At 37.5% G+C, this 23,784-nt stretch overlaps 1 protein-coding gene across 2 annotated transcripts in view; it reads left to right on the forward strand.

Annotated features, from left to right (window-relative positions):
- The window catches only part of taok1b (TAO kinase 1b), a 55,070-nt gene that overhangs the window by 24,810 nt on the left and 6,476 nt on the right, over positions 1-23,784 (forward strand). For both annotated transcript variants that reach the window (XM_067424085.1, XM_067424086.1), the window contains exons 2-15: positions 4,674-4,921; positions 5,037-5,108; positions 6,199-6,300; positions 6,401-6,446; positions 13,098-13,194; positions 13,649-13,762; positions 13,841-13,932; positions 14,025-14,118; positions 17,231-17,312; positions 17,411-17,578; positions 19,086-19,286; positions 19,377-19,514; positions 20,109-20,345; positions 22,459-22,587. In XM_067424085.1, coding sequence (XP_067280186.1) covers positions 4,790-4,921; positions 5,037-5,108; positions 6,199-6,300; positions 6,401-6,446; positions 13,098-13,194; positions 13,649-13,762; positions 13,841-13,932; positions 14,025-14,118; positions 17,231-17,312; positions 17,411-17,578; positions 19,086-19,286; positions 19,377-19,514; positions 20,109-20,345; positions 22,459-22,587 — 1,704 coding nt within the window. In that variant the 5' untranslated portion in view covers positions 4,674-4,789. The remainder of the gene's footprint in view (positions 1-4,673; positions 4,922-5,036; positions 5,109-6,198; positions 6,301-6,400; positions 6,447-13,097; positions 13,195-13,648; positions 13,763-13,840; positions 13,933-14,024; positions 14,119-17,230; positions 17,313-17,410; positions 17,579-19,085; positions 19,287-19,376; positions 19,515-20,108; positions 20,346-22,458; positions 22,588-23,784) is intronic.

Below are 23,784 nucleotides of genomic sequence, written 5' to 3' on the forward strand. Positions count from 1 at the left end.
TTTTTTTTGTGACTTTTCCTATGTAAAATTATGTATTGGCAGTAGATACAGTAAAGTTTATAACCACGAAAGTCATTGTTAAATTGGACTCATTTGGACGGCCACGCTAAAAGTGTGCAGTTTTAATAAGAGGATTTTAAAACTTTGTGTCAGGGGGGAAAATAATTTAAGTGTTTAAAAACACCAATTTTGTCTGATTTCTAACCCTGTTGTGATGTAAAGTAAATGGAGTTGAGGAGTTGATTCCATAGACTCCCACAGTGGGAGTCAGGAATCGGAGTCGACTCCAAAGAACCTGGAATCGAACACCCCTAGTGTGACTGTAAACAACAGCGCGTGAAGCACACAGAAGCCCGGTCTGCAATGCGCATGCACAGCATTACGCATACCGCGTAAGCATTATATTGAGAATTTATCAAACTTTTGTTATCGTTTTATCGAGGAAAATTATCATGATAATTATCATTGTCGTTTTATCGCCCAGCCCTATGTATTGCGGTTTCTTCAAAAATAGCGCCCAGCACTACTCTGGTTGAATGGTGCTACAGGGCCTGAATTTCAGCACCATTTTTCTAATTTCCGCAGGTTTCTTGCTCACACCTAAAGTGCACACACATAAAGTTGCTTCTCAAAAAGATTGGAAGTTATTTCCATGTCAAATACATGTGATTCTGTCAAAATGACCATTTTGGAAAGAAAACGCCTATGTATCAGTATATTTGCTTCATGCATTCGGTCCCCTGTTCTCGGCCAGGCGAACTGGAGCCTGTCGCAAACCGGCCGTGTGTTTCCACAGACTTGAGGAACAAACTGTGATGTAATGTGTTGTTTACCTGACTATTACTTATTTTAAGAAAAAACCCATTGTGATGCTATATTTATTTTGCGCTTCATAGTACCAGAAGAGATTCTAGCAAATCGGCAACTCGCATAATCTGCCTGCCTGTACTGTCATGTTTTTTTTCTGATATAAATTGAAACAGAAACCATTGATTCGCTCACTCTCTTGCACGATGGGGCTCTTGTGTGCATATTTTTAAAATATTTAGATATAAAGAGCAGGGAGTGCAATGTTACATTGCTCAATGAGATGGAGTCAGCATTTCTCCATTCCTTGCTCCCTGGTTCCATTCAAGACCAGCAAGTTTAGGGCCAGAGTTGTACCAATCTTTCTGCGGTAGCAGTTCAAGAACAGACACAGAGGGGGAAGCCACACAGGAACTATGTCATTGGAAAAAGTGATAGCAGCCTGCCTAATAAACCTGCTGTCATCTTTGTAAAAAATGAACAAAAATGACAAAATCAAGAAATCACTCACTGCTCTAGTATTAATAACTTTTGTTACTTTAATTGTAAGGATTCCGTTTGTAATTTTTACAAAACTATCCAGTGTTACTTTGCATTTGATTTTCTTTGTTCAGTTTCTAGCATTTCTGTGCCTAAATGCTTACGTTAGACCTACCTGAAAAACTTCAAGTACTGTCTATTTCATTTGTTTCTTTATTCTGTTGTATTATTTGTTTTCTTTTATTCAGTATTATTTGTGCTATCGTTTGTAATGTTTGTCTGTTCTTATTTTATTACAGACTTTTTACTTGTCTCTCTTTGTGAATTCAAATCAGAGTTTGAAATTAAGCTTCTTTGTGCTTTGTGTATGCTACTGCCCTATAAAATCACCCCATTGTAAAAACACTAATACATTGAGTGATGGGTGAGATTATTGTAATGGTAATTGACATATATTAATTTGTAAATAAAAGCCTAAATTAAAATATGTAAAGAGATCATGTTTGGAAGACTTAGGTTAGCTAAACGTTTCGATTTATATGGATTACTGGTACGGTGTCATTTTTGAAGCTTAAAAATACATTGATTGCCTAGAATTTATATTGGTAGACAAAACATTTTTTTAATTAAAAATATCTGTATGGCAGTTTTCTCCTGTGTTATCGAAAATGGTATTGAATATCGTTTTTCAAGGTATCGTATTGAAGTTAGAAAGTCCAGTATCGTGACAACACTACAGGTAACCGAAGGGTTGAAGATTCAAAGCCTGCAATGCAGATCCATGAATAAGCAATAAAACACATAAAATAAAATAAAACCTTCAATCAAATGGAAATGTTCCAATACATTTTTATTTTTTTATTTCGTGCACACTATAAAACTCGGTTATTCAGTAAAACATAAATGTATCTCTTTATTACTGTAAATTGTGTGTGTTATAGTATATTCATATTGGCTTTGTCAGAGTATGCCAGTATTGGTGATATTTTAAAAATAAAATATTGATATCATGTTAATGCTTACACATTAATAATATTGCAAAAACACCTTAATGCTTGTTGCCATTTGTCATAAAATAGGACAAAAACGCTACTAATGCCACACAAAATTATGTTGGTAGTTGTCATGGGAGTGCGAGACACTTTCCTACACCCAAGGGCAGGGCTGGACTGGGGCTAAAATTCGGCCCTGGCAAACCCAGCCCGTCCGGCCCATGAGTTCCCCATGGGTGTTTTTGCTGGGGTTAGGGCCTTAAATTTGAGTAAATAAATAAATCTAAGACAGGGACAAATAATGATAGATATTATTGAATTACTGGAAATGTAAATGTAAAGCACTGATGATTTTGAGCTAGGATGCAGTAAAGTAAATGTACTGCTTTTAAATGCTGTCATCATTTACTCAACTCTCATGTCCTTCCAAATCTATATGACTACCGTGAAACACAAAAGAAGATATTTTGAAGATTTTTAGCAACCAAACCATTTTGGTTAGGCTACCATTTGAATAATGTATGAAAAAAACAAACAAAAAAACAGACTCAAATTATTTTATTTGATGTTACACAGAAATAAATTCATTTGGGTTTGGAATGGCATTAGGGCGAATAAACGATCACATTTTTGGGTTGAACTACCCCTTTAAAACAAATTTTCAAGAGTTAACACCTAATTTATGTAAGACACTGAAAGCTATCTTTCATGAGGTTCTCATTGAAATGACATTTAGTTAAATTTCATTAGATCTATTAAACAAGTTCATTAAATATTGAGAGAGAAAAAAGCTTTGCCCTTAATTCATGGAATCCAGCCTTTAATGCTGTTTTATTGACTGTAGTTTAATTGTAGGCCAGTTTTATTTAAATATAAGATCATGGTAGTCACAGGTAAAACAATGCTCCACATTACCATGGCTATATGGTTTCTAAAATATATAAAACATATATAATACACTATTATATTTGTAAATAAAAAAATGTTAAACAACTGTAGAAAATATGAAATCGGCCTCTATAAAAGCGATTTATATTCCGCAATATTAATTTAAGTAATAATAGCAACATTTTTAATAAAAACATTTCTTACAAAACACAATATTACTTCACTGTTAGCTGCTATGGTAAATTGTGGTTGTGCTAAAGTGAAACATTTGTAGTTGTGCATTGCCGTTTCCACTTTACCTCGTCATGTATTTACATGTTCGCAGCTGTTTTCAGCTGATTCACCATAGAACCTCTAATGTTCCCATATCACACGATTGTATGAAACAAAATTCGAGTCAAAGTGCCATTCATAGAGCCGCATAAACAATGCAGCTTACGTTTGTCAGTGGCTGCGCTGTGCGAATATTCACCTTTTGCAGTTCCATCCGCTCCACAAAAAAAAAAGTGCCTTATATGGAAGGGAGGTCTCTCTCACTTTGGCCTGTCAATTTAGTAGACAAACCAATGGGCCACTGTCGCTGCATGAAGGGCCAGTCCGTGGCAAAACAATAAATAAATAACCTATCGGCCCCAAAGTGCGTCGGCCCACTGGGAAAATGCCCGGTATGCCAGATTACCAGTCCAGCCCTGCCCAAGGGTAAATAGATTCTGTAGAAAAGATGGGATGTTAGACCATAGACCGTAAAAAAATATGGACGACGAGATATCATCCGTTTCCGCTGACCAAAGTGGAAGCTTTCAGACACCCCGCACTGAGCTCACACCTTGGGACTGGAGTTGCTCTCCAGTAGAGAGCAGGAAGTACAGCCGCATACAAAGCCCGTCCACACTCTCACAGATGCAGAACAATTCATTATGTTGGTGAAAAATAAAAAGTTATGGAAAGGTAGAAATTGAAGCTAAAGGTTCAATCTGCTCCTAAAAATCCCGAAAAAAGTCTGTTAGTGCCTCAGTGACAACTTCACTCAGAGAAGACGTCGATCTCAGCTGTCAATCATGACGTCACACCCCCGTTTTTATAGCCTCAAATAACTGACTAAAACTAAACTTATTTTAAAAACGAACACTTGAAATGAAATCATCATGATGATAACTGCCTACAATGACATAAACTAACTTTGGGGGAAAAATATTTGAAGTGTAATTTTATTGTTTAGTTTGCCTCACATCCATTAGAAAATACGGAGGTGCGGCTATACTGGGACCGGTCACCGGGGGGCGATCGAGGCAGGAAAGCTTCTGAGAGGGATGCTGCAGGCTTGCGTTAGACACCCAGTCTGCAGGAAGCCTCCTTACGCTTCAGTTTTGAGTGTGATTTTTATGCAATTCAAGAGACAACAAAAAATAAACATGCTTAAAAAAGTTTGTTCAAAATGTCTATTGCTGAGATTCTGATTTAGTTGAGATATTATTGATTTAAATAGTTTTATTTGTTTACCTGCAGGTCTCTATGCGTACACTGCCTCCCTCTGGCAGATGAGTAACCAGCGGGGCCTGACGTGTCGCAGTCGCACGGCCAGATAGTCCCCTGCGAGCGCGGCGCGGCCCCCGGCTCGCAGCATGCCCTCCACCAGCCGGGCAGGGAGCCTCAAGGACCCCGAGATCGCGGATCTTTTCTTCAAGGAGGACCCCGAGAAGCTCTTCACAGACCTCCGTGAGATCGGCCATGGCAGCTTCGGCGCGGTCTATTTTGTATGTTTTATATAATATGTATTGAACAGGATTCCTCATTTTAACTCACGCTACGGTACATTATGAAATGTTTGGGAGATTAAATTGTGAAATTTCAGATGTGTATCTTGCTCAGGCACGGGATGCGCGGACTGCAGAGGTGGTGGCCATCAAGAAGATGTCCTATAGTGGGAAACAGTCTAATGAGGTCAGTTTTCCTACATTCCACAGTCATTACATACAGTCATGCAACAGTTTGGTTGCGGATTCAGTTTTTCCTTCTGAGGGTGGGCACAGAAATGATAGCATTACACTACTGTTCAAAGGAATAACAAAGATTGTTTTCATGTTTTTGAAAGAAGCCTCTGATGCTCACCAAAGCTACATTTATTTGATCTTTAATATTGTGAAATAATAACAATTTAAAGTACATTATTCTATTTTAATATATTATACAATTATTTATTCTTGTGATGGCAAATATGAATTTCCATTAGTCTTACTCCAGTCTTCACTCATTATCCTTCAGAAATATGATTCTTTTTATATGATTTTTTTTACCTTAGATGTATATTTTTTTCTTAATTTTATATATTTTTTTATTGAGGAAAATTGCAAATTTACAAAACAATAGCTTATACAAGGCAGGGGATTAATGATATACATACACATACAGAAGAGGAGAAAGAGGAAAAAAATCATAATAGTATAATAGTAATCATAATAATAATAAATATGACAACAAAAATAATAGTAGCAGAAGTGATAGTAATAGCAATAGTATTCATTTTAACAATTGTAATAGTAGCTGTATCATCTGTGAATTATTACCTTAGATTTGATCAAATGCTGCATTGGCAACTTTTGACTGCTAAGTGCATATTTTAGTCTCTTTGTTTCACATTCACAAACAACAATGGCTTGGCTCTTAAACAGTGACTTGGCTCAGTGTCATACGAGCAAATTAAAGTCAATTGCGGAAGTCACATTAAGTCTCCTGTAACACCTCTGATTGAAGCGACGCATCAAGGCCATTCATACTTTAGCTGGTGGAAGCGTTTCCTTTGTATTTTCAGATTAGCAGTAATCGGATTGCACATAATCTCTGCAAAGAATCCTTCAGAAGCTTTAAGGACTGACTTTCTTTTTCAGGACCCGTACTAGTAAATCGAAATGTGCAATCTGCTCACATCAATAGTGGATACAGTGATCCAGTGGAAAATCTAAATTCATTTAAGGCTTTTCTGGCCAATTTGAAAGAAGACCATTTGATTTGATGCTTTCTTCCCTTTACTTAGAAATGGCAGGATATCATTAAGGAAGTCAAGTTTCTCCAGAGAATACAACACCCAAACAGCATTGAGTATAAAGGATGCTACTTGCGGGAACACACAGCATGGGTAAGATCTTTCTTTTCTCTTCTGAATCATTTATTCTCACTATCACACTTTGACACTAACCATTTTATCTTCATGATTCATCTTTCTTTCCTCTCTTTAGCTTGTCATGGAGTACTGTTTGGGCTCAGCCTCTGACCTCCTTGAAGGTAAGAGACCAAACATTTGGCTTAATTCGGAAGAATGATCAGTATTTTATCCAAAATTATGGTGGTTTATTTTATTTTTTTGTGCTGTATAAATTTTATGTATTATAATTCTTTTTTAAAATATATTTTTATGTTCAAAGCAAAGTTTTAAAGGCACAAAATATGCATTAATGCATTAAAATACCCAAAAACTACTAGCACAGTGTTATATAGTTTGTTCACTTGTGTATTTGCATTAGCCCACAATAAAACATTTTAGGGGCGTTTGGCTACCGATCGCTATCGGCCGATAACCCCTTTGGGAAGCAGCGGCACCGTCTCGATCTCTGTCCAGGGCGGGTAAAATAATTATAATTATTTTATGCAAGGTTACAATTCATATTTTTTTATTAAATAACATATATAAATTAATTTGAAAACTTTCTGTTATTTCACAAACATAAATCACAGAATCACTGCACACTCTGTCCCTCTCTCTTTCCCTCTCAAAATGCTCAAATGGCTTTACAATCACATCACGTCTGCACTATAAGCGAGCTGCATGCTGCACAGTTGACACAGGAGTTGTCCATGGCATACTCAAGGCAGTTATACCGATACTGAGTATTGGATGGGCTCCGATCCGCCATTATTTGCGAGATCGGGTATCGGTCAAACAGGACCGATCCAAATCTGATACTGTGCGTATAATATTCTGTTATTGTTAAGCCCCAGTGCCCCACAAAAACATTATAAAGTATCATCAACAATTCGTGCACTATATTATAAGTGTTCTGAAGCCATTCCATTGTTTAATGGGAGGTACAGATGAATATTTAAGTCATTAAATTCAAGTTAATGTTAATGCACGTTTCCCTCCGCTGCGTCTGTCAGTCACTCTCCATTCAGCTTTCAAACTGTGTGTCCCGTTCGGTTACGACAGTCAACACGATGAAACTCTCTCCAAGATTATTCATTGTTTCTGTTATTATGTTTGATCTGTAGATAATGCTCTATGGTTTCTCAAAAAATGACTGCTGGCGTTTATTGCTGTAAATTGTGTTATTTTCTCCCGGGTGTCAGTTAGATCACAAGACTGGACTAGAGATTGTATTGTTCTTCACACACAGTAACTGAAATGTTAAAATGTTAAAAGAAACGTCTCAATAAAATATTGCATAGATACACACTATAGGTCGATATATCTTCCCTTTGTGTTTTGAAATTCTCAATGCGGACTTCTCAATGCAGCTATCGATTCTTTTTGTAATCGATTAATCTAGCACTTAGATTGATTAATCAGATAATTACTTTTTTCTTTATTAAAGAGCAATGCTAAATATATAAGAGAAAATGAGACTGATATTTTAAAATTAACATCTAATTTGTTTTCTTTTTAGAAAAGGTTTTATTGCTGAAATTGCATAGTCTACTTTAATAACTGTGAAAATAAACAATTTTAATGCATACAATTGACATATTATATGAAAATCTATTTCAAATTACTTAAAAAAGGTAAACATGATTCAATCTGAAAACGAAACCTACAACCATTAAATCAAAATAATAGTAATATAAATAACAATAATGCCTAAATATTGTATATATGTTGTGCAAATTAACTTTCATGTTTCAGCTTCAGCTCAGGCATGACATAGCCTAAGCATACATAATGTCTTCTGGAGGCTTTGTGGCTTTTGTAAGAAGCTAAAAATATTGGACAGGAAAGACACTTGAAAAAAGAACAAGAGTAGAGATGGGCACACTAGAGATGCACGGACCAGCTCTAACGTCACTGAATCCGCTGTTAAAAACAAACTGTCCACCCGCACCCGATCGTCACAAATTCAAATCCTCAGTGTTAAGTGCGATGTTATTGTCACAAATTAGCTACACTGAAGTAGGTTGCTTTAAAAAGAAAAACTCCATAGCGTTTATTTGTTTGGAGTTGGTCGTATCTCCTCAGCTGACACGCAAACTGCCGCAACTGAAACAAATGTTCAGCGTCACAACCTGAAGCTCGACACACAGTTGTCTTTATTTAAAAATAGCAAGACTAAATTATATTACCAGTGCTGATGCCACTCTCTCTCGCATTGCTGTCTTTGATCGCGAGATGAGCTGAAGACAAAAGTTAAAAAACAACACACATTCATTGCATTTTAGCGTGACATGAGAGTTCCGCATCTCTATTAAAATCAACACATCAATAGCCGCGTTTCCATTACCTTTCAATTTGCGCAAATTGAAATTGCGAATTGAAAATACGCCCAATGGAAACGCGACAATTTCGCAAAAACTCCCACATATCGCAAAAAAGTTTTTACGTGCTCATATGGTGGTTTTTCAGGCAATTCGAAAAAAGACATTTTCGCAAAACTGCAATGGAAACGTTTTTTCGCATTTACATGTCACCTGTTGCGGTGGCGCATTGCTGCAACATAGGGCCTATGTATTATATTTTCCACTCAATTGTGTTGTATAAAAAGATATAATGTAGTGAAAATGACATACATTTTCTCCTAATAAGGACTATAGGCTATATGTACTGTAATTAAGACAAGAAACGTATTAAAACAGAAAGAGCTAGCCTATCAGCCTTACTCCAAGGCCGAGGAAACGAGGCCAGTTACGCACGTTAATCCATTCCAGACGATTTTAAAACGGGTGCACACTGTGCGATTTTGCCCACGATTTGGCCGTCTGAGACAAATTTAGGAAATCCTAAAAGATTCCTCAGATCCTAGGCTAAAATCTGACGTCTTTGGTCGTTAGTTTGACATGTTCACCGGCAGTCGATTAATGAGCGCTGCGATCAAATTTTACCTCAGACGAAATTCTGGCAGTGTCAGAAGATTTGGCACAGAATCCTGCAGTGTGACTTCTCCTACGACGACAGTCAAATATCTCAGTTTTTCAAGACAAACTATGACCAAAACGAGTGCTAGAGATTTCTTTGTAGCCAGCATTTCAGTCCCGTGTGTAATGCAGCTCACTGTCACCGAACGCGTCATTCATTGATGATATGAACTCCGGGTGAGTTTTCTTGCGCGCGTCCGTTTTTAGCGCGCCTTCACTATCGCGCAGTCTGACATTAATGTGACATGGCGATCATGTTCGTACAGTCTGACAAGGGACATTCGCAAAGGATTTTGAAAAATCGCACAGTGTGCAGGACCCTTTAGTTTGCTTCTTATTTAATACACAGGCAATTAATTGATGAAACATCGATCAAAATAAAAATATAATTTATACAAAACTAAATAATTTTTTAAAGAAAGACTTTCTAAAAAATAAAACTCGAAGTGATCAAAATCATGTGACTCCCCAGGTCTCAAACATATTGCGATTCTTACTCATGCTGCTCACTTTTCATAATCAACATATACATATTAAAATATTAATATTACAGGCTAATGTTTAGGCCTAAACCTAGCCTATTTAGTTCGTAGTTAGGCTATGTTTTCTTTAACCCACGGCCGATAAAAGTGCCAACGTTTTCTCTTTTTTTCCTACTTCCTTTAAGACAGTGGAAACAATTCACAATACTCTGTCATTTTTAGCTATACAGATGAGTTCAAGACATAATTATAAACTATAAACTGTCGACTTTTATTTGTGGACTCGGGGAACTAATTAATTTGCATGCACTCACTCCAAACGCGGTCTTCATTTAAAAAAATTATTTAAAAAAATATTTTGTTTATTAAATGCATATATTTTTTTCTTTTCCAAAGCATTTCTAAATTAAGTTCATATGCCTGTCTAGCCAAAATAATGAAAGTGGTAAAAATACATAAATAAATAAATAAATAAAAAAACATTTGAGTTACCATGCAAATTCAAACATTTCACTCTTCTCTATATGCGTCAACCTGGCGCGCGTAAAAGTCGATCATTCTTTACAGATGACGGTTTGTTTGGAGAGAAGACAAGACAGAGTTCTTTATTAAACTCATAAAAGACAATAGGATTACAGTAATACTGGATTCTAAACACAGAAATGCTACTTTATTATGAAGACCTTGAAGCAGATCTGACACACACACACACTCACACACACACTAGGGCTGGGATAAACGATTATTTTTTAAACGATTAATCTAGCGATTATTTTTCCGATGCATCGATTAATCTACCGATTAATTTTTCCTGTCCGATTCGGTTTCGATTCGATTCGATTACCGATTATCTCCCCATTAATTGCCTAATAGCAATTTATACATGTTGATTTAATTATCTGAATGAAAAAACGAATTCCTTAACATTGCAATATATGTTTATTGCTCTTAAAATTCCAAAGTAAGACTATACAAGAGCAATGCATTCAATAAAACCTTGAAAACATAAAGTAGGCTACACACACACACACACACACACACACACATACACACACACACACACACACACACACACATAAATAAATAAGTATTAACCTACAACAAAGAAACATATTATACGATTTTTCTATGTATGCAACTCAGCCTACAGGCTATGCCCATCGATTAAATATCAACAAGTTGGTTAATCAAATCCGGGGACACACTGCAAGCGTGAGCGTCTCGGCTGCGTGGCGTGCCCGTTTTTGTTTCGGCTCACATGTTAACAGGTTGGAGTTGGCACACTGCCTGTGACGCGCGGAAAACGCGTGCATGCTGGAAATAGAAGAGCGCCTATTTTTCACGCGTGTTGGGAGCGTCTCCAGGCAAAATAGAATAGGAAAAGATGTTTATATATCATTTTGACACGAATACATATTATTAAATTACATTTTCATGTTTGAAAGTCTGTAGGTTTACATAAATGCAGATATAGGCCTAATTGTAATAATAAAAAACGTCAATTATCGATTTTGAAATATGAAAATATTCTGTAGCCTATGTTGCCGTCAATACCATAGATATGTGGCTACTCCCGACGTTGTCTTTGCTGTATCAGTAGGCTATTTATGTTTAACATTAGGATTAGGGCTTCCCTCCGCATCAATAGCAGCAGCAGCGCCGCGTCAGACACGCTTCTAGTGTGCAAAGGCAGAGAAAACGCCACGCAGCCCCGTGGCTGACCCGCAACAGAAACGCCACGCGCATCCGCGGCATGACAGTGAAAAAAGTTACATGTAGAGTGCATTATGGGCGCCAATATTCCGTTTAAAACCGGAATAGTCCTGGGATGAAACTGCTCACTTAGAGGATGGATACCCTCGGTGACATCAGCGCGATTAGACATTGAACATTTTAAATTTAAAACAGCTTATTATGTAGGTAACGTAGCCAATGTGTCCGATGCTTTCACTTGATGCAAACGTTTGTTTTTGTGATTAAAATACATCAAATAATACCAAAACATCTGTCTTCCTGTGTGCAGAAATTTGTTTATTTAGCCGAGACAACAAAACGCGTGCGCGCATGCCTGTGATGCTCCGTGCGCACCGCGCGCCAACCCCATAGACTGTGGCCAACCCGCAAGCCTTGCACTTCTGAAAGTCTGAGGAGCCACTCGTGTTGCTACCATAGATATACATAATAAATAATATACTTAATTACATAATATACTTTATTATGTACATCTATGGTTGCTACTACTCTCCGGCGCCGCCATCTTTATTTTGAGTGACGTCGACGCGTTGTCCCAGCCCTAACACACACACACACACACACACACACACAGACACACACACACACACACCTAATATCTGTGCCGCTTAAGTAACCTAAGGGGCTTTCCTTTCCATTAATGCTTGGACATTGGACACGATCCTTCCAATAAAAATAATGGCTAGTGCGGTGGATGGGATATACAAACCTACCAAGTGCCATCATTTTGGAATGACCTATCGCGAGAGGAAAATAATCAATTAAATCAATGTGATTTCTTAGTTTATTGGCCCATTTTCTATAAATATATATATTTACTTGTTTTTCATTAATGTATTTTCTGTAACAGTTTACAAGATTTAAAGCTACACTTATTCACTTTTATGGGTTTTCGTAATTTCCCCCCCCCGCTAAATGTTTAGATTTTATACAATTATTGTGCGCTGTTGATTTTCTTTATAATAAAGTTGTCTGTATTTAGTAGATTGTGTTTAACTCACAAAGTGATTCAACAGATTGAGGTATAGAAATTCTACATATCATTGTTAAACAAAACTGCATTGGTTTCAGATCGGTATCAATTTAGTATTTGTGATCGGTATCAGCAAATCACTTCCTGTGATCGGCTCCAAAAATCCTGATTGGAGCAAAGTCAATGCCGTTATCCTCGATTTCTGCTTTTACTGCCATGGAAGGTATGACAGCATAGTGAGTCTAATGAAAAAATGCGGAAGTAGTAGTTGTAGCATCGAACACCACTCTGGACTGAGAGTCCAGTCAGATTGATTTCCATTGGCAGTGAAGGTGAAGACGACAACTCTCATCATTCTACACTTTCACAGATATGCCTGTTATTGTTTTGAATATGCAACCTCTAGTGGCGAAAATTACATACTGTGCCTTTAACGTTTAGATTTATTATTACAAATAGTAGAGCATAGTGCTAGCGACACCAAGTTATGGGTTTGATTCCCAGTGAAATCTCAAACACATTTGACACACAGGTTGTCAAATGCATAAATGTAGTTGTAAGTCATTGTCACTTTGATGAGCATGCACCTTTACTGTTTTTGCTTAGTTCACAAGAAGCCCCTTCAGGAAATTGAGATTGCAGCAATTACACATGGTGCTTTGCAGGGCCTTGCATACCTTCATTCCCATAACATGATTCACAGGTAAGTGGGTTTTTCTTTTTGATGTTTTTGCAAAGCGTATGCTTGTGCATTAAGTAGTGTTGAGTATCGAGAACCGGTTCCACAGAAACCAAAAGAATTTCATTAAATTGGTTTTGCTAATAGATTTTGAACGTTTGCAGTCTTGCGTTGAAGACAGACATTTTATGGGGAATTGATTCAGACACAGTGCAGTCTCAAAAGAAATTGTTTTAGCAAGTTTGCATTGAATTAAATGCAAGGGATAACAAACGTACAGACCACTATAGTCTGATTCTTGAACATTTGATTCTTATGGTCACAAAGTATCACAAATATTTAAAGTTACAAAGAAATGCAGGTAGTAATATATCTTATTGTCCATATTGTGATTTGATTGTAAGTGAATATGAAAAAAAATGTCCAAGAAACGACCTCTAATGTTGACTATTCTGTGTTTATTGTTGTCTTCACTCAGGGATATCAAAGCTGGGAACATCCTGCTGACCGAGCCTGGACAAGTCAAACTGGCAGATTTTGGTTCTGCCTCCATCGCCTCTCCAGCCAACTCTTTTGTGGGGACACCATATTGGTGAGCACACTGAGTATCTCTAAGTCATAGGGACTCCATTCACACAGCCTTGTTACTAACGCACCCGTCTCCTTTCAGGATGGCCCCTGAAGTGATTTTAGCCATGGACGAGGGACAGTATGATGGAAAGGTTGACATCTGGTCTCTTGGGATCACCTGCGTAGAACTAGGTGACGAAGAAGTGCTGCTCATCGTAAACTGAATTGTGCATCTTTCACAGTGTCGAAGTCGGTCTTACTTTTGCCTCTCCCTTTTGCTGTAGCGGAAAGGAAGCCTCCTCTGTTTAACATGAATGCGATGAGTGCCTTATACCACATAGCGCAGAATGAGAGTCCCACACTGCAGTCAAGTGAATGGTGAGTCCTTTAACACAGGTTTTCAATCTTTTAGATGCCATAGATCCCCAAATATGATTACTCTCATGCAAGGGACGCCCATACTAAAATGTACTATAGTACTATACTGTTAGATATATTACTAGTAGGGGTGTAACATTACATCAATACAGATTGATACATAGATCTAATGCGTATCGATACAATGTATTGATGCAATGAATTAAAAATCGCTACCTGTAGGCTATTTATATGTTTAAGAGGCGTTATGCATTCTCGTTTAAACTACCTTTCAGAGTTTGTGAAAGACGCTCGGGACCGTTGATGGAACTCACTGTCCCAATCCGGCCAGTGCTGAATCTTTGCAAAAGTTTATCATTTGCTCGTGTTTAAAGCCTTGCAAAAAACAGAGCGCACTCATCTCAAATAGTGCACAAATAGGGGAATAGCTGAATGTATTAAAATTACCTTGTTCAAAAGTTTAAGAACCATTGATTCTTAATACTGTGTTGTTACCTGGATGATCCATGGCTGTTTTTTTGTTTTGTGATGGTTGTCCAGTAGGGTTGGGTACCGAAACCTGTTGCTAATATAGCACTGGTACCTTACAACCGGTATGTACTGGACCAAATCAGAACACAGATTTCGGTTCCTCATTTCGGTGCAATCAAACGGGATTTTGCGCTTTGGCTGAGCCAGAGACAGACGCGCTCAGCGCTTTTCACATATCACAACGTTTCAGTGTTTTCAATCACATGTTTATTTTAGGTTTTAGACATTTAAATGCACATAAGTAGCAGCAACTACTTTCATGAATTTGGTGAGACGAGGATGAATTCACGTGATGTAAATCCAACATATCTGATTGTCTGAGGCGCAAACTAACATGACCGCTCCCATCACGCATTATAGATCTATAGATCAGGAACGTGATCATTATGACAAAACACTTCACTTACACATATTTGAAAATCAAAATATCAGAATGCTCATGACATAGGTAACAAGTGTGTGAATAATATGAATTAATAGATAAACCCATACAGCTGAACTCTGAGCTGTCATACAGCGCTTTTGCGGCTGCTGTGTCATGTGATGTGAGAAGCACGACGCGTTGCCATGGAAACAATAAGGTCCTATTAATGCAAAATAATGCTGAACTGAAGCTGGTTTGTAGCAGACCAAGACTACAGACTAGTTTGCTGTTATTAGTGCTGTAATATCACTAGTATTAGGGCTGTTAATAGTATTTAGTGTTAAATTAGGCCTATTGTAGTTGGGTCAGGTGGCTTTAGCTTTTACTATGAATTTAAGTAAATTTTGTTTTGTATCTATTTATATATTTAAGTATACTTTAAACATTAAATGAATTGTTTAATTTAAAGAATTAAAAAGAAAAAGCAATAAAAAGCAATTATTTAATGTCATTTTGTGGCTCTTTTTTTTTAAAGTATCAGTTCAGGGACTGTTTAGGCACTGGTACCGTTTTAAAAGTACCGGTTTGGCACCGGAATCGAAAAAAACCTAAACGATACCCTGCCCAATGTTCTTCAAAAAAATCCTTCGGGTCCTGCAAATTGTTCCGTTTTCCAGTATCTTTTGCATATTTGAACCCTCTCCAGCAGTGACTGTATGATTTTTAGATCCATCTTTTCACACTGAGGACAATTGAGGGACTCCTTTGGGAAGTCCTTCTGAAGCAAAGTGATATATTTGTGTATGAAAAATATCCATATTTAAAACTTTATAAAGTAAATTCAACTTATTCAAGTATTCAACTTATGGAAAAAGTGTAGCATCTGCGCCTCTCCCAATTCAAAATGCTTACGCTGTCTGACGACATTGCACACCAGTTAAGCTCGTCAGACGTAGAGTAATGTAATCATTTAGACAGAAACTATGACCTTAGTAAAGCAATTGTTACAAGTTATGTTCGTAATGATTACAATATATAACATTTCACAAAATAATTATCGTAACTGCTCTTCATAACATTTGATTTATATAATATTATTATATAATATAGATTTTAGTTTTATCATTTTAGATCTTCTTGACAACCAGTGTATGTTTGGTAAAAATGAAGGTTCCTCTGATAGAATTTTTAATTACCCATTTAAGTCATTTTAGTAGCCTGGGAAAACCCAGACAACTTCCAGCAAATGTAGATTTGCTCGAAAGTAGTCTGGCAAAGAGCCCATTAAAACCTGTTTCTAATTTGTCGAAATCGCTGCACCATTCAGAAACGTTGGAGCGGGCTTTACATGATGACGGCAGCGCAGTGACGGTGAAGCAGATTTTGTACATTTAGAAAGATGGATGCTGCCATGGAACATCACTCGTTTGAATCAGCTATCAAGTCTGTTTTAAGCGATTTAAACTTTTCCTTTTCGTTAAAACCCGAGCAAAGAAAAACACTCATCTACGAGATGTGGATTACACCGGCTACTTTGATGAGGAGGATGGAGAGTGTGAGCATGTGCTAACACCACACAGCAGCTCCAGATCTGTCCTTTATGTGCTTATTTCCTCACACTAGATCTGATAACTTTAGTCATGTAAGAATTGTAATTAAATAACTAGCGTAACTATGCTCAAGTATGAAAATGTTCTTACAATTTGAATAAAGTTTTTGAGACATAATTTTCCAGAGACTCATCAATATTATTTTCTTTTCAAAATATTGCAAATTGTGTTCTAATCATAATAAAAGTGTCTTACAACAGGGGCAAATCGATCGGAGCTTAATGTTTTCTGTTCGACCGTCAATCTGAGATGATTTTGCAAAAATGTTGATGGAGTGGTGGCGGACACCCGCTATTATCATATTTCTTTTACAACAGCAAAAGTCGTCAGAAGCCATTGCAACATCTTCCTCGAAATCACAAACAGAATTGCTGTCAGAGGCTCGGATGTTTCTCCGCTGTGCATACGCCATCGTCCGTTGGTGATCGTCCTTTAGAAATTATTTGTCTATGAAGCTTTGCCAAACCATAACTTCGTTACTACTGAGAGAGCCTGGTTAAAACCAGACCAATCATTTTAGAGCAAAAGCATTTATATTGAATATGAATAATATTGAGCGATTTCTGCATTAGTGAGTCGATAAACTTGTGTGGTTCTCTTTCCTCAGGACGGATTATTTTAGAAATTTTGTTGACTCTTGCCTTCAGAAAATCCCCCAAGACCGACCACACTCTGAGGATCTGTTGCAGGTGTTTACTTTGCTTTGAATTATCAAGAACTTTAAATAACCTTTTTTGTTTCTTAGTCTTAATAATCCACTTGAATACTTTTTCTGCAAAAAACACAGCATGCATTCGTCCTGCGAGAGAGGCCAGAATCTGTTCTGATGGACTTAATTTTGCGGACAAAAGATGCAGTCCGAGAGCTGGACAACCTGCAGTATCGCAAGATGAAGAAGATCCTTTTTCAAGAGGCCCACAATGGGCCGACTACTGAGTCCCAAGAGGGAGATGAGGTCAGATCTCAAACCTTCTCTACTTCCAGAACTTCAGCATTGATTGGCTAATAAAACTGTCCAAATGTCAAAAATCAGACTGTTAAAAATCTATTTTAAAGGTACACTATGTAACTTTTGGTCTTTTAGTGGTTAAAAAAAACTGCATTCATTTTGTGGATTGGATTGTGGATTGGGATTCGGCTATTTAATATGATTATCCAACTGCTCATAATATTCATTACTAGACTTAAAGGTAAATTTTAGTGGCATCTAGTGGTGAGGTTGTAAATTGCAACCATTAACCGCTCACCCCTTACTTTCGAAGCGCATAGAGAAGCTACGGTGGCCTACACAGGACAAAGATGTCGCCGCAAAGGGGCGGGTTCACTGTAACTTGGACCCGTGTTGCATGTAGATAGAAATGACTCATTCTAAGGTAATAAGAACAGTGATTTATTATGTAAGGTCTTTATACACCACTGAAACTATAATTATGTATATTATATTACATTTTTGTCAATAGATCCTCATAAATATTAGATACTGCACCTTTAAGGGATATAAGCAGTTTAGATGGAAATGGATCTCACGTTGACTTGCTGAATATGTTTTTGTAGCGAGACACATTAATAGACACGGTTCTTCCTTGAAAATAAATTCCAGCACAGCTCTACAACAACCACAATGAAACGACCCTTTACAATAGATAATGCTTTACAGTGGGGATGTTATCCCTAAAATGCTTTACAGTGAACTATAGAGAGCTATATATGGCAATTGATCTGTTCTGTTACTCAAATAAATACTCATAGAAAGGAGTATTTTATGAAATGCCGACCAGGAAGAGGTGTAAGACTGTGAGGCTTTAGGTGTGTTGATGGACTCCAGCAATGTTTTGATCATCGTTCTGAATCTGATCTGGACGTGTTCTTTGACACTTTTTTTTTTTTATTTTTTTAAACTGTATCTCTTTTTTTATGAAACGTACCCACATCCAGGTGTTGATAAAATAATGCATTGTTAAAAAAGTTTTTTCTTTTGTTGTTTTGTTTAAAAGCAGAGGATCTGTTAGTTCTTTTGATATATTGCATGGTCAGATATTCATACAACAAAATATTCTGGGAGCCATGACATTTTTGTGAAAATGATCAAAAATGCTGGCTATGGCTGGCAACTTTTTTTTCCCTTTTTTTTAAACCACTGACGGGACAATTTTTAACAAAAAGAGAAAAGAAAATGTTTCATAGTGTATCTTTAAAACTGCACATTTTTGGGAAAAGGTCATGTTTTCTTGCTTCCTTTTGAACCAACGTAATCTTTGGGTTATTCTCAAATCTTGGTGGCTAACATGACTAATCCTGTTTTTACATAAACTTTCAAAGTTTATGCATTTTCTTATAATAAATGTTAGCTGAAGACTTCAGTTGTGATCTCAGTCTTTTTGAGTTGGCAAAATAATATATATTTTTTATATCATTATGATTACTCTGTACTCTGAACTGCTGTTTTTTGTTTGTGTGTTCAGGAGCCGGAGCACAATGTTGGTCGCACGGGCACAGTGAGCAGTGTGGGCAGTAATCAGTCCATTCCTAGCATGTCGATCAGTGCGAGCTCTCAGAGCAGCTCGGTGAACAGCCTTCCGGATGCTGCTGATGACAAGAGCGAACTTGATCTGGAGAAAGACCACACTGTTATGTCTAACAGTTCGGTCATACACCTGAAGCCTGTACGTTCACACACATCTTATAAACATATCACAAACTTTCAGGCCTTCCTGCATACTGAGTGAACTGTGAACTGCTTTCGTTTCCATCAGGAAGAAGAGAAAGTTTACCCTGAGGATCCTGAAACGCATCCTCGTCCCTCAGAAGCCCAGGCGGCACCTGCACAACCCCCACAACGCAAACACCATCGCAACCGCGAGCACTTTGCCACCATCCGCACAGCCTCACTGGTGAGCCAATCAGATCAGATCTTACTGAAATGCTTCACAACCCTAGTGTCCACATCAGACTTGTCAAAAAATGCTCATTTTTATAATCAATCAAGAGTGGGATTGGTCGCTTTCAGTGTAGATGGTGTGAAATGAATGACATCACAAGAATTTGTTCACTCTCAGCCTCAGGTTTTTGAAATGTTCAACATTCATTATGTTTTTCTTAAAGTCCTCATGAAATCAAAATTGATCTTATTTACTTTGTCGGCTCATATTAAGTTAATACACCGAAAAAAATTGTGTGCCGTGGTAATATTTAACCAAAATCTGAGTTACTTTCGGTCTAAGAAACAACGTTCCTTCTCAGATGATGTTTGACGGCTTGCGTTTTAAAATGTGTAACCACTCCCCTCCAACTGTTCATCTGCTATGAGCGAGAGATGAGGAGCGCTGAAGTAAAACCCTGCCCTCTGTTCATTATTCAATTTCACTTGGAAATACGTCACAGCACTGAAGAAATCTTCCGGTTCACTGGGACTTTAAACCTAGATCATTTTTATGCCTCTTTACAGACCCTCCATTTCCTTGTGTCCCTCCTCTTGGCTCTTTCAGGTAACACGGCAGATGCAGGAACACGAGCAGGACTCTGAGCTGAGGGAGCAGATGTCCGGTTACAAGCGCATGAGACGGCAGCACCAGAAGCACCTTATGGCCCTGGAGAACAAACTCAAAGTGGAGATGGACGAACACAGGCTGAGACTGGACAAAGAGCTGGAGGCACAGAGGAACAGCTTTGCCTCTGAGATAGAGAAACTCGTGAAGAAAAACCAAGCAGCCATTGAGAAAGATGTAAGTGCACACGAGGCATGTCACATGATCTGTCTAGCACCAAGCGCAATCACTTGTTGGGTGGCTTCGATCTCAAAGATGCGGAAAGTAATGCGGAATCCACTTGAAACCCGCTTGGGAACTCCCCTCTTCCTCTTCCTGCCATTTAAACAGTTACTTAATCAAGTATTAATATCTTACACATCATGGCCAGAAAGTATGTGACACCCCTTTCTGATTAACTGTAAGAGAGGTCCCTCAATTCCAGCGAAGACTTAATGTTACATCATTAAAATGATAGGGGTGTGATGAGACACGAGATTGGGTTCACGAGACGAGACAACATTTTTACATGGTATTTTAAAGAAATTCGAAACTCGAAATAGTTTGCAGGTGCATTTGAAATGTTATCACTTAACTCATCATCCTTTAATAAATGTAATTTTAGTTATTCTCTCTGAGTATGAATGGTCATTTGCAGTGAAAGACAACAATACTCAAAACTCAACTGACTGGCTTCATTTTCTTTGATTGTCTCTTCAGACCTAAGAACTGCACATGATTTATGAGCTTCTACAACTTTTGAACTCCTTCCCAAAAATTGATTATAGATTATAAGTCCAAACAATAAGTGCAACATTAATCTCAATGTTTTCAATATTCAAAGTGCAAATAGAGACATTTTTCTTCAAGCATGATACGGATCTTAGAGATGGTTACAACTACACAGATATCTTTCATATTGAGAGAGATCATCATGCCTCAGGGATTCGCTTTAAAGGTCCCATTCTTTGTGTGTTTTCGAAGCTTTGATTATGTTTACAGTGCGCAATATAACATGACTTCATGTTTCGCGTGTTTAAAAAGCACTGTATTTTTCACACAATTGACTTATCTGTACAGCGCTGTTTCCTCTGTCCTAAAAACGGCCTGATGATTTCCTTGTTCTATGAAGTCCCTCCTTCAGAAACACGTAACGAGTTCTGATTGGGCCAGCGCGTCCCGTGTTGTGGCTTTGAAAGGGAACTTCTGTTAAATAAAATCTCGCTTGGCATTGAACTTTAAACTTTATAATTTTACAGGTATTATTTATGCTCTAACAGCAACATTACACACTAGCTAAAGTTTGAAATATGGAAACGCGAAGAACGGGACCTTTAAAACAGCGGACAACATTTGAATGTGCTTGTTTATTTTCATTTTGCGAACATGTGTACTCGTGTGTACTCTTTGAATAGGGAGTGGTGGTGCTGAACACACATTTTAAAATAGACGTTTGTCTTGACACTTCTGTTGCGCGACGAATGCTCCGCCACGGTCCTGACGGTCTTTGATTTGTTTAGAACTACAAACACAGATAAAAAGTGTTAAAAAACTACAAATATGATGGATGTCGGAGCCCAGCGGTTAGGTAGAGATATTTAGATTAAGTGGCTTCAGTGATCAATTATCAATATTTAACCAGATGAAAATATATTTATTCAATGTTATCCACATAATATTTCATCTGCAGCAGCATTGTGAACTTTTGTAATGACACGTTTGGCCATTAACTTTTAAATGCATCATTATATTTTAACTGCAAACAAATGAGGAAAGTCTCTGCATTAAAAACCCACGAATGGCAGATCAACGTGCTGCTACATTTCTCTCCGATATTGTAGGATATTAAACTGAATGAATGTGGAGGATTTGAACTGTGTGATGATTGACAGGGCAGTTTAAATAGTGACGAGATGTACGTAACCATGCGACAGAATTCGTTAAAGATGACCGAGTTGTTTGTCACAAAGCTTACATATTCTGCTACACACTCAAAAGTATGTACTTTTTCTTCACAAAAAGAGTACACACTTTTAGGTCATAGTCCAAGTAGGCGAATTAGGATGCAACAATATTCTATCCTAACTTCACCCTCACATCAATATGAAACAAAACAGCTTTTCACAGCTTTTCAGATCTCATCACACCCTTTATAAAATGGCATTCTAGAGAATGATGTGCTGCTTTTTTTGCGAGGAGAGGTTCTTTTTTAGCTTCATAATTGACGAAGGTTCTGTACACAAAGCTACTTTTATATGTACTATTCATTTCATTTGAATTACTTTACTCTGTTATCAATATTGTCTTCCAGGCCAAATCATTTGCAAATGATGAGAAGAAATTCCAACAGCACATCCAAGCCCAGCAGAAGAAAGAGCTTAGTAGCTTCCTGGAGTCACAGAAACGAGAGTACAAGCTACGCAAGGAGCAACTGAAAGAGGTATAGGCCAATTTTAAGCATTGCTTTTTGCCCACACATGAATCCACCAGTTGTGTTTTTCATTTTTCATCTTTCAAAGTGGAAAAGTCGGAAGTGGGCATGGTCAATACAGTGGAAGAATAGAGATTAGATTAAGCCAAAATTTTGCCTACCGAATTTTTTTTATTTTTTGGCTGAAACTGAAACAAGGGTCAAAATCATTGATTGAAACATTCCAAGCCTGCAGCATCCCTCTCAGAAGCTTTCGTGCCTCGATCGCCCCGGTGACCGGTCCCAGTATAGCCGCACCTCCGTGTTTTCTAATGGACGCGGGGCAAACTAATCAATAAAATTACACTTCAAATATTTTTTCCCCAAAGTTAGTTTATGTCATTGAAGACAGTTATCATCACGATGATTTCATTTCAAGTGTTCGTTTTTAAAATAAGTTTAGTTTTAGTCAGTTATTTGAGGCTATAAAAACAGGGGGTGTGACGTCATGATTGACAGCTGAGATCGACGTCTTCTCTGAGTGAAGTTGTCACTGAGGCACTAACAGACTTTTTTCGGGATTTTTGGGAGCAGATAGGAGCTTTAGCTTTAATTTCTACATTTCCAACAACTGTTTTTTTCACACCAACATAATTAATTGTTCTGTATCTGTGAGAGTGTGGGCGGGCTTTTGATATCGCGACTGTACTTCCAGCTACAACTTGAACTTTACTATTTATAGCACAAAATAAACATAAATGAATGAACATCAGAAGGTATGTTTAAAGTTACTGGAATGTATCATGTATGTAAACACTCAATTAGTTTAATTTGTAGAAAGATGTCAATGAAACGGCTTGTAAGCAATGTTACATAAATGTTACATTTACCTCAGGAACACGATTTAATGTCTGCAGCTAGAAAAAAAAAAAAACGGTTACACTTCAATGTGTCAGTGTTAGTGAAATTTATATATTTAAGTACCGAGTAATATTGATGATTAATAACATCTGCTTACCATAGGGTTAGGGTAGGATTCGGGTTTGGTTGAGGGTTAGTTGCATGTAATTATGCATAATTTACTGTTATTACTAGGGCTGCCACCTAATAGTCGACTAGCCATTGTCGACCAAAATTGTATTAGTTGGTTAGTTGCAGAAAAAAACTCCACAGGAATTGGCGAAATCAGGCTCTGACGATAGATTGTTAACAGCAGGAAATACAAAC

This window comes from Pseudorasbora parva, chromosome 18, assembly GCF_024679245.1.
Source record: "Pseudorasbora parva isolate DD20220531a chromosome 18, ASM2467924v1, whole genome shotgun sequence".
Classification (NCBI taxonomy): Eukaryota; Metazoa; Chordata; class Actinopteri; order Cypriniformes; family Gobionidae; genus Pseudorasbora; species Pseudorasbora parva.